The sequence below is a fragment of the Chenopodium quinoa genome, unplaced genomic scaffold, assembly GCF_001683475.1.
Source record: "Chenopodium quinoa cultivar QQ74 unplaced genomic scaffold, ASM168347v1, whole genome shotgun sequence".
In the NCBI taxonomy this organism is placed as follows: Eukaryota; Viridiplantae; Streptophyta; class Magnoliopsida; order Caryophyllales; family Amaranthaceae; genus Chenopodium; species Chenopodium quinoa.
This window is the reverse complement of record NW_018742914.1, coordinates 5,266,170-5,284,247: the sequence shown is the minus strand read 5'-3', so window position 1 is coordinate 5,284,247 and position 18,078 is coordinate 5,266,170. Positions and strand designations below refer to the sequence as shown.

Genomic DNA, 18,078 nt, shown 5'->3' with positions numbered 1-18,078 from the left:
TATCAGAAAGTAGATAATATTCGTCAGATATTAGATAATAAATGTCATAAATTAGATAATATTGGTCCGGTATTAGATAATGTATCAGAAATCTATTAACTATTACTAAAACAGAAATTGCTGGCGTTACCATTGCCCACGTGTCGCTTTCTCAATAAAAAACTTCCCGCCTAAATGCAATGATGATGTCATCCTTTTTTTTAGAGCTATCATATTTAACATTTTTGAAATTTAAGTATTGAAAGCTTCTACGTTACAATTAAAACCTATCAATTTATCGTAGAAAATTGAAACAATTTTAAATAGCACACTAATAAATGATCTCCTACATTAAACTGTGAATTAGACAACGTTGAACAAATACTATATCATAATTTTGATGAAAATAAAAAATTTAAAATTACAAAATATACGTAATTCTTATTTATACTCATATATATTTTTAAAATGTACAAATTAAAAAAGTGTTTTATATAAACCGTGCATCGTACGGGTTCTAACCTAGTTAGATTATAATATTGATCAGATATTACATAATATTCGGAAGCAACACCACGCGATTAACTTTATGTTGCTTTGGATGATCCCAAATCGTCCAAAGATTTTTTTGATAATTAATATAAGCCTATTATCACCCACTCAATTAGATGGTTCTGATTTTTCGCTAATACATACATAATCTGTTTAATTGTTTTGTTCTTTGATGGATGTGGAAACTGAAACATCTGCATTTAATTAGCTGGTGAGTACTTGGCGTTATGTTAGCAGGATATGATTTCACACTAATCAATCAATTGGTTGCGAAGAGGCTGGTATCAGTGGTGGCAGCGGTCGTCGAGGTTTGCGTTCAACAGAGTCTGCCATATTGAAGAAAGAAGCTTATACGATGAGGTAAGGATCCGAATGAGGAGGAGAGAGAAAATGTGAAAAAAAAATGGTGATTAATGAAGGATTGTAAAAATGGAGGAGAGAAAAAAGGGAGGTGGTGTGGTTCGAAGGGATAGTAAACTAGACTCACGTGAGTCCGTTCTACGCAAAACATTCTCAAGTTTTATTATTCTATATTGAAAGTAGGGTTTAATGGTTTATGCGAGGATAACAAATCACTAACGCTTCACTTTTAAAGTGCCACATCAACAGTAGCGTTATACCATATAAGAAACAATTATGTTTATTACACTTTGAGTAACATACCAATTAACAAGAATCAAATAACAATCATCTTCAATCAAGTAACAAGATTTCAATATTTTTCCTTATGCAAATTGGTACATTTCGTGCATTGACACATATGTAATCTAGTATTCAAGACCAAATTGACAAGTGAAATTTGAATATTTTGATACTCCGTATCAATTATGCTAGAATGGAGGTAGCAGAAAATGAGGCAGTGATCAAACCACTTGTCAGCAAATGAATGGACAGTAAGTAAAAGGGGAAAAAAAACATAACTAGTTGGGGGGCTTTTGTTCTGGAAGGGTGCCCCATAAATTCGTAATCTCAACCTCCCCAATCATTGGAACAGTTTTTGAGTATACTCTTAATGAGTAACTGACTAACTGCACCTGTTTTACAAAATTTATGTCATTATGAATTTGTTACCAATTATAAATAATTGAATATAAATACATTCCACAAAAAATTGTTACAAAAATAATGTTGAAATAGCATATTCAAGAAGCAGTTAAAGTCAAGATATCCATTGATGGCTTGTTAAACCATTTAATTGTATCACTATACTAGCTGCCCCCCCCCCCTTTTATTACATCATCGCACTTCGTATTATGTTAATTGTTATGGTTTTAATTTGTAACACGATAACAATTACATGTTCGAAAGAAAATTTGGAAATAGACAATTTTCCATTGTTATTTTCTTAGAATAATTAAAGACATTAGAAAGATCAAAGGGAGAAAAACGAATGATCGAGGACCAGGGTATAGGTGTTCTCGTATTAATGAACAAATTTCATACTTTAGTTCAAAATATTTGTATTTGTTTAGAGAAAAACCCTATTTTATTGCGAGGAATTGTAAGGAAAATCAGATGAAAATATCCCTCCACATTTTACAGCTACACCAATTTCAAAACCTCAATTTATTGCGAGGTATTGACAGGACAATCAGATGGGCATTGCACCAGCAACTTCAATACATTTTGGAGCAGATGAGTATCTGTATACAAAGAGTATGCTTCTTGATGTAACAGTGCTTCTGAAGTTCTAATTCTTATTATGTCCTGCACTTCACACAAAATGTATACAGATGCTTCTCCATGTGATTTAATGTGCAGCGATATCAGTATCTCCAAAAGCAAACTTCATCAACTCTCAGTTTCTATCATGCTAATTGCCGACTTAGATGCCAAGTTTATGAAATCCCCAAAACTCATCATATCACGTCGAAGAACAGCAGACATCAGTCACAAGGAAATACAGCTGCTTTCGCAAATGCAGTATCTGCAACAAATCACAATCACATAAACACTGTTGATACTGCTTAAAAATGAACCTGAAACCTTAAGAAATCAGAAGTTCCAATTACTGAAAATTTTTAAAGGAAAATATAAAGCAGCCATCTTGCAAGATCGTAGTTACCTCCTGTTTGAGTAAGTCGGGAAGATTTTTGGGGGATATTATACCACAAAATTCTTTTAGGAGCTTTGCATCTTTAAGACAAGACCATGTATCAGGAGGCAAGGCCAATAGTAGTACAGTTAGACCATCAACCACCGATGGATGTTCCCTATCAGAAGTATTCAAACCACATTCACAAGGATTACCAGGGCTCTTTTGGCAGCTTGGGACCAGTATTTCTGCTCCACACACTGAATCTTCCACAACAACATTGGCAGATACTACCGTGACAGACTTAGCATTGTCACAGTCAGAGGATCTTAATTGTGTTGTTTTAGAGCTTATTGCACCGCAAGAACCAACCTTGCCGCAAAACAGTTGAGCACCTTGACAACATACTTCAGAAGCAATTTTTTCTAGTGAATCTGTACCATCCAGAATAGCTTTGGGCATGCAAGATGATCCAGATAAAAACCATCTGGTTAGGTGTTTGAAGAGCTCAGTCTCTCGCACTTGCTGCAACACCTCTTCCTGGAACGAAAATAAATATATAAAAACAATTTTTAAAATTAAGGAAGAATGTAAGGGAAAAGCACAAAACTACAGAGGAGTGAGCAAGGGAAAAGGTAAGAGAAATTATCCAACCTTGGTAACCAACCTTCCCTGTTCCTCTTCACTCACAAGATTACTCCCATTCTCCTGTTTTCGAACTTCAGCAACCCAATTGATGAAATTACTCAGATCAGCAGGAGCTGATGCCAGAATAACAGATAATATATCCTGAATATTGTGAATTTCTTCAGAAGATAGGAGTTGTTGAAGTTTTTTACTCAAGTACTTAGCAATAGTGTCCCAGCCATCATGACGACAACTCTGCAACAAATTGAGATGTTCAGCTCCTCCAATGCTACAATAGGCCAGCAGAGCACCACAAAATACAATAGACTAAAGTCACAACATAAGGATAACAGTGACTTTAGACTGTTAGAGAAGCTATGATGATTTTCAATATACTATATTCATTGGCTTGAGCCTGAGCAGAAAAATTAAACAATTATACCTAGTGTGAATGTGTGATGGACAGTGAATTAGAGTTTCTGTTGAGCTAACTACACAAATTTTGCACAATATCCATAGTTTGTAGTTTAACAAACAAGAAAGTTGTAAGAGATTCATGAAATATTAAGGGAGATAGATTATAGAGACAAGATTAAAAAAATATATACCAGAGTATATAGGATTGATGATGATGCCTGAAACCTTGTTAGAAGCATAAACCTGAAACAATAATATAATATTCATAAGGTTTCAAGCCTTTGAAATCAAGATGAATTAATTATATTTCTATAGTGATAAACATTGAAGATATCCACTCTTTTACTCTTTTTGCTTATACTTGGCATGGAATGAGGGACAGGGTGGGTAATTAAGAAGGCAGAGTTTGAGGGTTAAAACATGGTACAATCAATAATCTGGGAAGAAAAGGGAAAGAAAAACCCCCAAAGACTAAGTATTCAAAGGGTGATCTAATCAAATCAAACAAATTTAATACATCCAGTTAGAAACTTCCATCCATAGATAATGAACATGGGTATGACAGCTAAAACCTTGCTATTGACCAAACGAGAAACATTCCGCCTAAAGAAAACCTCTTACAAAGGACATTGTGTATGACCAGTAATGAGCTACGCCTTTTCATTTCAAGCATAATCAAGATTCTGAGAACATAAGCATAAGTCCTATGTCAACTCATCAGTAGGATGAGGATTGGTTTGTGAAAAAATTAGCAATAGACAATTACAGCAAGAGGACTACTTACAGAAACAGCCCACTGGTACAGTATGTATTTGAATAAATAATATCCAACAACACTGATGTATGCAAGTGTAATATATTAGAGCAATAAATATAGTGAATTGAAGAAGAAGAATATTTAGGAGAGGGTATATATTTGGTTGCAATTTAACGCAGTTAATATCATATTGGGTATAAAATCCCAGATCTTCAATTGCTGGCCACTACCAACTTACCAAGAGTACCAACTAGAGCTAAAACAAAGTGAATTCACTCAACAGTTTTCTGATAAAATTTTCTCTCCCCAATCCCTCTATATATAGATTCCTGCATTTAAGCCATTAAAAAACTTAAAGAGCAGGCATTGCACATACCCCCTGTAAAATCCAGTATCTTTATCAACCGTGTTCATGGCATCCCATAGAAGTGTGAGGGGTACCCAGTGAGGAGGATACTTGAATCGAGCAACATCCAAAATAAGAACCATATCCTTTCCAGCATGGTAACCACCAATTGGAGAAAAATGACCACCTCCTGTCTGCCAAAAGAAAAGTATGAATTGTTATTATTATTATTTTTTTTCAACAGGTTCAGATGAAATCACAATTAAACTGTACAAAGATGGCAAAACAACTGAATATTCTTAGTTTTCTTACTCCAGGCACAAACCTACCTTAGCAACAATCTGATCCATCATAATTCCAATACCCTACTACACTCGACAAATGGTGCTTCACAAAATATATTATGCACACAAGAAATTGGAGCATACAAAAGAAAGCCATGACTCAAGCATGCTCTTGGGTGCATAAAATCAGTAAATAAAAAAAAAGGTGGGTCCAAAGTAATGTCAACTACATGTGCATCAAAATGTGTAATAGAGACAGTACGGATTGAGTACCTGCTTCAGAAATGATCTGTGGTATGAGACGATCATGTGACAATTTTCTGAGGAAGTACATGAGATTACATAGTTTCGGAAGTTGTCCAGGGTACTTTCATTTGTATGATATGTGTCAACTTCTGCTCCATTACAATGAGCCAAGCATGCAACTTTGTTAAATGAGATCCCGCTGACCTTAACCTTCTCAAGGGGCTCACAGCAGTCCAACATAGAATCATCAAACCATCTCCATGGACCTATTAATAGTTTAATATGTACCCACATGATTTGGTTTATAGTAATTATACAAAGCAGGAAATACATATCATCTTATAAACTTCAGTAAATTATCAGATATGACAAGAACATCAACAAATAGTTACAAAAAATGTGACGTGGAAAGAAAATTTCACAAAGCAGCAATGCATAACCACTGACATAACAGCCGTATCATTTCATATTTCTTTAAAATAATAAAGGTTGCCAATAAACCAATAGCATCCTTTGCTTTGTGGGTTACATTCCAAAATACCTTGTGAGACGACAAAAAAAAAAAAAATAAAAAAAAAATGAAACAACCAGTGAGCGTAGGTTATTTTCAAATGCCCTTAGCATCACTAGCAGTAAATTGATCATGTCAAAGGTCAAGAGTCTTGAGCAAATTAGCACCAAGTAACTATATTTCTTTCAATGGAGTGTATTGAAGTAGTTCAAGTAGAAAGAGCATTAAACAACATTTAAGCATTCGGTCTTTCATAATTTCACTTCTGGAATACAAAGGTCACCTTTCCACTTTCTTCCAGGGTCAATTGCAAGGGCATTTAAGACCACAGCAAGGGTAGCCAACCCACAGTATGCAGGTTCGGATTGAGTCTTGTAGTATGAAACCAACTTGAAAAAGCCTTCCATATATCCTTCCAGGAGAGCTTCAGAAAAGAGTTGCTGCAAATTTGAACTACTGATGAAAGATATACCAAATTTCTTATAAAAGCAGCATAAGAAATTCCAGATAAAGACAACCATGACTTTGCTGTACATTGCACTTAAATCTTAACTGTCACTAGTCACTACAATGACTAGTGAACCCCATAATCAAATGAAATATGTCAGACTCATACAGCATCTCACAGATTCAGATATATAAAACACACAATTGACTAGCAAAAATAAAATAATAAAATAAAATTACTAGTTTTGAACCATATAATCAAATGCTTCATTAGTAATTCAGCTTTTCTCTAGTAAAATTTTAATTTCTTCCACCATTGATAAACAAGGCACTTAGGGTAGGTTGCACATCTATTAAGGCAATCATGGCATTGCTCAAGATGCCATGAACCCCTTTTTAAACTTTGTACTTGTAGGCGCCATTATTTGTGAATGCTCCCTCCAATATTGTGCTCCTTAAGTTACACCTATATGAATGGAAGTAGTAGATTCTAGAAGCCATGGGATGACTCAATAAAGTCAAGTACGCTTCCTCCACCACATAATCATTCATCTTCATCATTGATTTGCTTAAATCAACATCAAAGATGTCCAAGCATAATGTATCTAATGTTAATAGCATATCTAAAGATAATGTTGGTAATGTCTATTGTGATATGTGTTATGCATATTATCATCCCCTCTTCTCAATGCTAATTGTTAGAAAATGTCCCTCCTAGATCCATGAACCATGTAAAAGCTTTAACAATAGACATCATGACCTTTATTCCAACACTCTATATCAGGGTAGGAGACACCACCCCCACCTCGGTCATAAAATAAATCATCCTCAAAAGTATGGGGATTCGCAAAACCAAGGGAGTTTCTTAGGAAACACCCGGAATCATGCAACTTTCCATAACACAGGAACTTTCAAGCTCAAATTGGGCAAGTTAATTATGAAAGTCAAGCCAATCTTAATGGCCAAGGCTACCACAATAACCAAGGCCTATTTATTCTTTAATCAAGAATTCCATAGTCACAAGAATTTAGAGACCAAATTTGCCCAACAAAGCACATCTCATTCAAAGCAACCCGGATTGTATTGTAAATAAATAACATTCATATATTAAGACTCGATTTGTTAGTACCCTTGTTGAAAATTCACCAAGGCTTTGTTCTCCTCTACTAATCTAGATAAGTTTTAGCATAAATAAGTTAAGTATCATAAAATTAAGTTTAGTTCAACAAAAACAAGTTAAATTAAACCAAAAACATCAAATTTAAGTTAACTTCAACAAAAACAAGCTCAAATTAGCAAGTATCAGGTCATGGATTCATGGTGACATGGTAACAAGACCAATTGCCAATTCAAGTATAATTTTTTAATGATGGTGGAGTAATGAATATTATGATGACACTAACAGTAATAAGCAGTGATAATCATAATACTGTAATATTAATACAAAGTAGAAAATTACTCCCCATCATTTTCACATTTTTTTTTAATAACTTTTATTATTAATTAAAAAAAAGAACAAATTTGATGAGTTCTGAGGTAGCTCAACCCTCATTTTATATAATTAAAGATATTGATGATCAAAGCATGTATCGGGATTATGGAAAACCCGCAAATCAGAAACGGATTGCAGAATTAGTGATGAAAATGAAGGAGAGAGAAAATCAAACCTTGCCATCCTTAGAAGCAAATTCAATACAAGGTGGCGAAGGAAGCGCCCTTCTGTAGAGTCCAGCCACTGCTGCCATTGTTGTTTTAGCCAGATAAAAGTGTCGCAGTCGATCGAATACTATTAATTCAAACCGAAGATGAAAAAAGAGAAGGAATATGTACGATCTTGACTTTCTGGTAAATGCTTTTTTATAAGCGGACTTGTAGACTTGGCTCCACTTGCACCATGGAAAATAATTAAAAACAAAAAACATGTGTTTTTTTTTTATTTTTTGGCGGAAAAAATAATATTCATATTGTGTATTCGTAAGTTTGAAAGTATGAAGAATAATCTTGTTGGATCAAAACTCGTGACTTTAAGGTATAAGGTGAAATCCCTATCAGTTCAGTTCAGTTCATTTCAGTTATGTTCAGCTCTCAATTTTCTTCTATTCAGTTCAGTTAAGTTCAGTGTGTGAGATTAGGCCCTAAATAATAAATCCGTAGATGTATGAATACAGTAGACAGTAGGATTCAAACTTTCAAAGCAAGAGGCAGGGGTAAAGACTAGAATAGACCCGGTCTACAATAACTTATTGTAGACCCAATCTTCTATTATACCATACGAATGTGATTATATTACCACAAAAGTGATTATATTATCCTGAAACTGTTATGTAAATGTATCACTCAAAAAGTGAATTTATCATTATAAAAGGTATCATAGTAAATTACATCAGTCAAAAGATGATTTTTAAATTTTATCATCCTAAAGATAATTATATAATTTCATTAAATGATTTACTACGAGATTTTATAATTTAAAATATGACTCACAAAAAAGATAACTATATCATCTAAAAATGTGATTATATCATCCAGAATGTGATTATATTATTTGAAAGTGTCAAACTTTGAGTCTACAATAATATATTGTAGACCGGGTCCATACAAGACCAACTAAGAGGCAGGAACATTGAAATTTGAAAGGTAGTTTAGGTGTTGAACAAATTGTATAATCCCAAGTAGTATTAGACAAGCAGTTGCGAAAATGCGTCTATATATGTTCATCAGAAAGCTTGCCTTACTTTGTGGCATGATTGGATTCATCATACATGAAATCTTCCTGCTTGTCATATTTGTCATAGGACCCCTGGAAATGCTTTATGGGAATGTATCTAGTTGGTTTTGGCAATCAGCATGAGGGTTTTGATGAAGAAGTTTAGTCAGTTAATAGTCTCAGCACACAAATTCAACTCAGATATGCGCGTCTTGTTACAATTAGTACCTGCTTACTGATAAGTAGTTTTTGCATCCTACTAATTATTGTGCAGAGCTTTACAGCATTAGCACTGTAAAGGAAAAAATAACAAAGAGACAAAGGCAGCAAATCAATATTACTCTCCTCGTTTCAAAGCATCAAAAAGTAAAAGTTTTGTTGCTCTCTTTGATGCTATACACCACCACACCCAGTAACAGGTATAGCAGATTCTATGATACAGCGAGTTACTGCAGGTGTGAACCCATTTCACTGAAAATAAAACAACAATGTGCATGGCCTTTCAAATATCATCTCTTTCTCATTAATCAACACAAAGTACTTTACAAAGTTTCAATCAGCACTATGACTTTTCAGCTACCTGTGCTTAATCTCATATAATGATCATTATGAAAGGGATTTCAACCCATAGAGACCACCTAACTTTAAGAGTCAGATGAATAAATAGCTATTCCCAAGTTCAATCAATTTGTAGACGTGGTTTGTTTTCCAAAGTAAATGTGAGATGTTAGAGAAGAATATACATTACACGGTAGATACACTAAGTTGGCCATCCACCTCATTATCTTGACATTGCTTGAGAAGAATTAGCTGATGTCGCAAGTGCAATACCTAACATACCAGATAGCAAGGATGAGATTCTTTTATTAACTGAAGCAATTATACTTGCAAACTTGCAAGGAACAGATAAAAAGGGTAACTGGTCTTTTTCATGAATTTACCTTCATTTCAAAATAATAGGCTATTAGAATTCTGTTAAAACTCGTTAATTTTGACCACTAAAGGAATACATAATGTATGGAGTAAAAATGTAAAGGTGTCATTGATGCAATAATCAGAAAAATGTGTTCATAAGATTGTCATTAATTTATACTCTGTAGTTTTTACTATAAAATACTGCAGTCACAATTGACCAAGTTTTCACCATAAAATCAGATGTTGCGCAATTTTTTGAAACCTAGGGGTGATATTAAAACAAATCGAAGTAGCTATAAATTTCATTGTACATACAGGGATGCAATCTTGCATCATCAGATACCTCAAGTAAGTCTTAAGTACAGCTCTTCTACAAGAACAGCACAAAACATAGACATGTAGTATAGCCGATATTGTTTAAATATAAGAAAATATACTCCGAATGGGTAATATCAAATTTGCAAAGTTAAACAGCGTTGGCATGGAATTGCACAAAAATTAAGGTTATGGGTTTGGAGACATTCGCATTTATATAGGATGTCCCCAGCTCATGTGCGATTGCTGGATAAACAGATTTGGAGATGTGTCTCCAGACTATGTGAGACCGACCATAAAACCATGAAGTTAGAAATTTGCTAAGAGCCTAGGATAACACTTCGATGTTGACCTTCATAGTATGAGAAGACACATATAATACCAGCACTCCAATGAATAGTGGTGATTGGTGAATCAAATGGTTGCTCACATGACTCATCATTAAGAAAAGTAGTAGAATTAAAAGATTATATTTCTTACCTCCTCCTTGAGTAAAGTGGGAAGATGTTCAGTAGAAACCAGCCTTGTCAAATCTTGGACAAGCATTTTATCCTTGATACCAGACCATGTTTGCATTGGCAGTGCAAGCAAAAGTACAGTTAGAACATCATTTCCAGCAGGGTGCATTCCAGAACAGTTTGGGTCAGAGCAGCAATTGGATTGTTGTTGAGTTACAGGGACCAAAATTTGCAATCCTTGCTTGCTTGCACCATCCTTTACTGTTCCTGAGACAAGAGTCACAGGCTTGCCACCATCACCCCTTATCTGTTTCACACATGTTTTCTCACAACAAAATCCACCAGAAGATCCAGGCTGACCAGTTAAAAGCTCTGCTCCCTCGCAACAAACAGCCGCTGCAACATCAGATAAACTGTGCTCATGACCCAACATGTCACTTTTTCTGGAACACATAAATAGTGAGGCTAGAAATTTAGTCACTTGCTTATATAGACCAGTATCGTGAACTTGTTTGAGTAGCTCTTCCTGCAAAACGAATTTTCAGGTCTGCAGTAATGCAATATGAAATGGGATGTAAATTACATTTTAATGCTGCAGCTACAAAGTACAAACCTTTAGCAAATGCCTTTTCATTTCCTCCTGGCTTAGACTTTGACCACCATCTTCATGCCTTCGAACTTCAGCTACCCACTTAATAAAGTCCCTAAAGTTTGAAGGTAAAGACATGCAAACAGCAGAGATGGCACTCTCTATGTCCTTCACATTCTCTAACTTTAAAAGAAGAGGTACATCCTCCATTAAGTACTTCGCTATACTAGCTCTGTTTTCATGCTTACAGCTCTACAAAGAGATAATCTGAGTAAAATTTCTATATTGGCAAATGATATGGTAAAAGAATTAAATTCTATGCAGTGTCACATTGTGTTTACCACATCTGGAATATTTTTGTGATAAACAAAATCTGTACAAAAAAACTATATTTCATGCTATCTAGAGTTCTAGGAAGAGGTATCAATAACTAGTGTTGTTACTTTTTACACGTTTCACAGCACAATTTACGAGCAGGTTAATGAATTAAGCAACAATGTCACAAAGCTTTTTATCGAAGTGGTTGTTTAAGAGGGCATGAATGTAATGTCTAATAAGCTTGTAAGAAGATCACATTTAAACTTGTAATACTAGACACCATAAAGGAATTCTCCAGTGCTTTCTTAGTCAGATGTCCTCTAAAACTCTTGTATATTGTAAAGTTAATATATCAGTAATGTGTGGTGTTGTCTAAGAACAAGACATGAAATTAGTGCTAAAAAGTGTAATAATCTGAAACAAATTATCATTCAGCAGATCAGACATGGAAAGACAAAGGGGCATTTAACATTAAACAGCATTTAGCCATTAACTATCAGGCAACTAAAAAAAATACCACACGTGGTCTACAAACCCCACTTCACTATAGGTATATCTGGTCAATTGTCTCTATACAGAACCTAACAATCTCATGCTGAAAGAGTTCCTTATCTTCACTATATACAAGGACAAAGGGTGCAAAAGATTTATTAGCACAGAGCTAATTTGTTATATCCTAGTGCATAATATTGTTAGCTTAGACCATCATACGCATAATATCAGAAGACAATTTTCAACATAATTCTAGGAAAGAGAGTTTTCCTATAAATCATCTTTCACAAGAAATACTCACTGATGTGAATACAGGCATCACGAAGTCAAAACCCATGGTTCATAGTATATGCAGCCAGCATATCATACCAAGGTATAAAGAAGTCCTGGCTCATGCTGTTGTCTTGATACGAGTACATACCTGGAAAACAAACACTTCAATAGTAAGAAGAAAAGGTTACTCAAGGGTTAGGGGATGAAAAAAGACAAATGCGCCAAATTACATCTTGATAATTATATTTTAACAAAAAAAAAAAAAAAATCCTGTTGAAAAATGACTGTTGGTAGATAAAACATTATCATCCTCCATATCAAATGATTAAGATACATGTCACATTAGAGAAGGATTTGATATGGAGGATGACAATGTATCAACTACCAACAAAATTTCAGTAGGAAATCCAACGTGAACAACAGGCAGTGCATTTCCAGTCAACTATCTCTAGCTTTCTTTCCCAAATCAAGTATTAGAATAACCTTAAATTGGTTTGCCCCTTAAAACTACCCAGCATAAGGAGTCTTATTTCCTAGGTCATTAACCAAGCCTACTCATATATGTTGTATTTCCTTAAGATCAATAAAAACAGACTCTGCATGTGCTCAAAGCTAACACATTTTTAGTGAACCACATAAATCTGTGTGTATTGTGCGTCTTCTTTGTTGTTCTTCGTCAGTCCTTTGCATCTGCTACAACATCAAAATTAGACACTAGCAATACAAAACCAGCAACATTATATTTGCTGCTTTAATTTCATAAGCCTATTTTTATTTTAGTAGTGGCTTTTTAACAATAACTATGTCTATATTGAAGAGAGATCAACAACCTTAAAGTCTCCTCCTATATAGTTACTAAGAATATATTATGAGACCCCTTAAAAATACATTAATGGATCGAATTGTAGAATGTCATACATTGATCAGTCTCAATGTATATGATTCATTCTAAAAAAACAACCTAGTGCACATATTGTTCACCTTTGTAGGCTATTTCCACTATATTCTATTTTCTTAATATATTCGTTTCTTTCTTACTTGTGTCAAATCCTTTATCTTTCTGCATGAGTATACAACTAAGAGTGTGTTCTTTTCGCCTCAAATTTACTCAAATTGAAGTTATTTGAACTTATTGGAACTCATCTTAACTAATCTGGACTTATTTGGACTTTGGCAGCCCTTTTTAGAATTTATATAAACTTTATTGGCCCTCATCTGAATAATGTCTTCTATAATCAGTTTTTGAAGGTAAAAAGAACAGAGCCTAAACTATAGACAAAATCAATAGTACCTTATCTGTGGAAAGCAGAATGAGTACAAGAATGCAATTTGTTAATCGATAATCTAATCTGAAAGCTTTAGGCCTTTAGCACTGTGACAAAAATAATGATTTATATTGAATCATATTTTGAGAGGGGACAGAGAGTTGGGTATAAAGTATTTGATAAACAAGTAGATTGTGGGGAAGGAGGGAAGTACAGACAAATTCCTACCCTCTGCGTTGGCCACTTGCTTCAACAACCGTATCCATGGCTTCCCAAAGAAGAGATAAAGGGACCCAGTGAGGGGGGTACTTAAAACGTGCAACATCCAGAATCAGTGCCATGTCCCTTCCACCATTATAACCACCAATAGGAGAGAAGTGACCAGTTCCAGTCTGAGATTGTTGAGTAGTATGATCAATTACAATTTATACATTAGAGAAAAAAGAACACATAAATCTGTACAAGTCATATCATATATTCTTATATAAAGAGAAATAAAAAAAATCCTACTTCATCGCTATGCTGACATAGTGACATGAACAAAGTCAGTAAGTAAAAAAACTGAAAATTGGTAAGAAAAATTAGAGGCCATAATTCTTACTGTTTATGCAATTATGCCACTGAGCTAATTTTAAATACTTGGTTTTTACTTAGCTTCTTATGCTTCTTTTATTTTTATTTTTTATTTGTGATGATCAGTTTGTTAACAGATTGGTTTAAATTGCAGAAGATTTCATAAGTAAATAGGCATTCTTCTCTTTTAGGGGAGGATTAAGAGTTGGCTATCAAGATCATCCCTAGAAAGCCATGCAATGTTGAAAGACACATTCTACAACAATTAAATAAAAAGTTTTATAATAATCATAAAGTGACATAAAGTCAGATAAACACACACGCACGCACAAGCACACCAAAAAAGAAAAAAGCAAATAACAACTCCTTGATATGAATCCTGCACCAATAGAAAAAATAAGCCATCAATAATTGCAAAATATGTAGAGAAGCACACTTTGAGTTTATTATTTTATTAATACCTGTTTGAAAATCCCCCTATGGTAGGATGAGATGACATGACACTCATCTGAGATGGAGCATGCCTTGACGTAATTTCTAAACTCACTAATTGAACTCTCACTCGTACGAAAAGCTTGAACATTTGCACCAGCACACTGAGCCAGACAAGTGAGTTTCCCAAAGGGAATCCCTTTAGATTTAACTTTTTCTAGAGGCTCGCAACAGTCTAGCATTGATTCATCAAACCATCTCCATGGTCCTATAGAAAGAAGAAATAAAAATAGATTTGGAAGTTAATAAGAAGTGAAAAGTTTAAGTGTCAAAGCTTCATTAAATTTTAGAAAAATATGGATTCCTTATGTTGAAACCTATGACAGAAAATCTATCTTTTCATATATGATTTTATATTAAAAGGAAATGAGAAGCACACTTTCTTTCTATCCAATAGTTCATCAAAAATTCAGGGGAGACACATGAGTTCATAACAATATCATACCTCATTACATAATACTGAATCATATGTACAAGTTAGAACAATAGAGAAACTAAAGACAAACTACCATGTAGCGGTAAAGTAATAACTTTGGTTCAGCTTCTACAACTGTGCCCAGTTCTAAATAACAAGACACATATTTATTTCAAGACATCCTGAAATAATACAAACTAGGCCACTGATTTTTTAAGTTGAATTTGACAATTTTCTCATAATAGTATAATACCCAAGAATATATAATTCATCATGAATATAAATGGGAACTTCAAAGAGTGAAGGATTACCATATTCAAATTATTAAAACTAGCCCTAGATCAAATGTGGCCTGATTAGAGACATTCCATATTTACATCTGATTTTAAGACCTCCTTCCGAGTTCCAATTTCCATATTTCACATTTATGCTACTCAGATAAGCCTTATGTATTTATTCTAAGATAGTCTGATATCATAAAGCTACTGCCTGTCTGACTTTGAAATGTTCAGCTTACTTTAAGGAATGTATTCATCTTACTTTAAGGAATGTATTCTAAGAAATGTTCAGATAATCCTCATTCAGCAAACAATATAATGCTTAAACAAATTAACCTTGTAATTTCCCTTGTGGGTTAATGAACCCTTATAAGATGTTGCCTTCAATCATGCTTCAGATTTACAAAATTCTACAGTATATTTGTATTCACCACGAATGACAAAAACCTTAAAATCTAAATTAAACATCAACTGCAAGGCAACTACAAAGACAAAGAGGAAACGAGGGTTGTAGAAAATGTATCTACTATAAGTTCAAGCAAGTATGCAAAATGTAATTCTAGTAATAGTTTTGCACCTTTCCAAGTCCTCCCAGGATCGATAGCCAACGCATTTAAGACCATCGAAAGGCTAGCTAATCCACAATAAGCAGGCTCGGACTGCGTTTGGAAGTAAGAAATCAATTTGAAAAAACCTTCCATTGTTCCATCTTGAACAGCTTCTATGAAAAGTTTCTGCATTACCATATAAATTATAAGGACAAGCTGAATATACAAAGGCCCAAAAATCCTATTAACATTCAAAACTAACAATCATATCCACTCGAGTAATCTAACACGACGAAACAGCAAAACTTTAGAGAAAGGCAAGCCCTTGTTTCTAATTATGCACTTCAAATCACTAAAGAAAAACATGTAAACAATTTCTTTCTGATTTTCTGAATTTAGGGCACAAAAATTTGCAAAAAAATTAATCAAACTTACACATTGACTACAATTTCAGGAATAAAGGGCTTCAATTACAGGATCATGACCCAATAAATTGACAAAAACTTAGAATTACATAAAAATCAAGCATCAATTTAGCCAAATCAAACACAATTTAACTGTGATTGCAACTAAAAATAAGAATTTAGAAGATGAAATATGGAGCACAGAATTAGTGAAAAACCTAACCTTGCCTTCAGTAGAAGCAAAATCAATGGCGGGAGGTGATGGAAGAACACGACGATATAATCCAGCCGTCGCCATTGTTGTTGCTTGTGAAATCTCTCCCTAGTTAGGGTTTAATGCGGGTTTAAGAAAGATCCCCGCCAAATCTTTTGTTTCGAAAAATACTGACTTTTTTTTCCCCCCAATTTAAGATTTTAGCCATTCTTACATTACTTGCTTTTAGTTACTTACCATAGTTTGATAGTTGTGTCAATAGGATTTTCGGAGAAAATAAGTACGGATTTTAATTTAAGTTGAAAGGTAACTGATTGGTAATGTAAGATATGCAACGGTTGCATTAGATATTTTCTATTATATAGGCCTTGTTTGGCAATTAGCTTGTAGCTGTTAGTTATTTGGTTGTTTGTATGACTTTTTTTTATTAGTTGATTGTAATTAGTTGCTTGTAATTAGTTGTTTTGTATAATACTTCGTAGTGTTTTACAATTAGTTATTAGATGTTTTACCACTAATAGCTTTTAAAATGGTTACCCCTCTTGTTACTTTAGAAACTATTTTTTCCGAAAAAAACTCCTAACTAAACACTCCATAATCTTATTTTAGTTTGATGGTGTCGAATTGTCGACATTATCACTTTAATCGTCTTAATATATATGACCAACCACGTCAGTTGGTCTGATGTAAAACATATTCCGTGAAACCGTCTCATTATCTTTTAAAAAAAAAATTTGTCAGAGTAGCAACAATATTATTGTTACCTTGTTGCTTAAATCCCTTTAATACCAACCCAAACTCCATTGTATACCATAAGCAACAAGCCAAAAGTAGTGAGCAAAGATCCATCCTAATTCCCAAAGGATACCTAACTAGCAACATTTATTGAAGTCTCACATCTTCACCACAGAAAAATAGCACCTAAACCATGTAACACTAAACCAAGCTAATTTGCAGAACAACAGTTATGAATCCAGTAACTTTTACAAAAACAAAATAATTAAATTTTACTCCATTTTATTAATATGGTAAAAAAACAAAAAGAGAAAAAACAACCAAAAATTACCCGCAGAAGGTAGACACTGTAACCTGTACTCATAACATCCTCATTATTCTCTTTTCCACTTTAGTCGATTACTTCCAACATTCACCAAAAAGTTAAAAATAAAATCAGAAATCCTACTATAAATATAATATAAAATGATAGATAATTTAATAAATAAATTCTTTAGAAATGGGCCCCACTAAACTTGTTTGGTTGGTTGGAATTTTTTTTCAAGTTTTATGTAAAAATGAGAAATTCCTAAGTCACATGCTGTTGAGATTTGGATGTAAAAAAAAAAACAGATATCTTTGCCAAAATGTACGTTAAGATTTTTTAAACCAGGTGAATATCCAATTAATGAATTACACATTTATTATAATTTTATTTAGCATTATATTTTTTATTTTGTTTTTTAAATTTTATTATTTGTGTGTGTATGTAGGTTGGTCGCTTTCAAGGAGAGTAGACAGAGTGACAAACCGACGGCGATGGAAGTTTTGTGATTGGGGTTAAAGGTGTTGCTTTTTCTTTTATTACAAGGTTGTCTTATCACCGATGAGAGTTGGCTCAAATAGT

At 33.8% G+C, this 18,078-nt stretch overlaps 2 protein-coding genes across 2 annotated transcripts; both read right to left on the bottom strand.

The window, feature by feature from the left end:
- Nucleotides 1–2,030: 2,030 nt before the first annotated feature.
- On the bottom strand, nucleotides 2,031–8,051 carry LOC110727975 (glutathione gamma-glutamylcysteinyltransferase 3-like). Its single transcript, XM_021907571.1, has 8 exons — nucleotides 7,869–8,051; nucleotides 6,038–6,194; nucleotides 5,271–5,509; nucleotides 4,744–4,907; nucleotides 3,802–3,853; nucleotides 3,221–3,448; nucleotides 2,597–3,106; nucleotides 2,031–2,458 (listed from the first exon to the last, which is right to left on the bottom strand). Exons 1-8 carry the CDS (start codon nucleotides 7,944–7,946, stop codon nucleotides 2,396–2,398), a joined length of 1,491 nt encoding a protein of 496 aa, XP_021763263.1. The 5' UTR covers nucleotides 7,947–8,051; the 3' UTR covers nucleotides 2,031–2,395.
- A 1,358-nt stretch (nucleotides 8,052–9,409) lies between these two features.
- LOC110727974 (glutathione gamma-glutamylcysteinyltransferase 1-like) lies at nucleotides 9,410–16,633 on the bottom strand. The gene is made up of 8 exons (XM_021907570.1): nucleotides 16,467–16,633; nucleotides 15,869–16,025; nucleotides 14,568–14,806; nucleotides 13,762–13,925; nucleotides 12,365–12,416; nucleotides 11,210–11,437; nucleotides 10,619–11,122; nucleotides 9,410–9,739 (listed from the first exon to the last, which is right to left on the bottom strand). Exons 1-8 carry the CDS (start codon nucleotides 16,539–16,541, stop codon nucleotides 9,653–9,655), a joined length of 1,506 nt encoding a protein of 501 aa, XP_021763262.1. The 5' UTR covers nucleotides 16,542–16,633; the 3' UTR covers nucleotides 9,410–9,652.
- Between the last annotated feature and the right edge of the window lie 1,445 nt (nucleotides 16,634–18,078).

Excerpts from the sequence above, each read along its gene's own strand:
- LOC110727974 (XM_021907570.1), bottom strand. The coding sequence starts at position 16,541 with ATGGCGACGGCTGGATTATATCGTCGTGTTCTTCCATCACCTCCCGCC. Across the intron at positions 11,438-12,364 it reads CAGGACTTCTTTATACCTTG|AGCTGTAAGCATGAAAACAG; the intron begins GTATGATATGCT and ends ATCTCTTTGTAG. Across the intron at positions 11,123-11,209 it reads TGAAAAGGCATTTGCTAAAG|GAAGAGCTACTCAAACAAGT; the intron begins GTTTGTACTTTG and ends TTCGTTTTGCAG.
- LOC110727975 (XM_021907571.1), bottom strand. The coding sequence starts at position 7,946 with ATGGCAGCAGTGGCTGGACTCTACAGAAGGGCGCTTCCTTCGCCACCT. Across the intron at positions 6,195-7,868 it reads TTGCTTCTAAGGATGGCAAG|CAACTCTTTTCTGAAGCTCT; the intron begins GTTTGATTTTCT and ends TCAAATTTGCAG. Across the intron at positions 3,449-3,801 it reads CATCAATCCTATATACTCTG|AGTTGTCGTCATGATGGCTG; the intron begins GTATATATTTTT and ends AATTTGTTGCAG.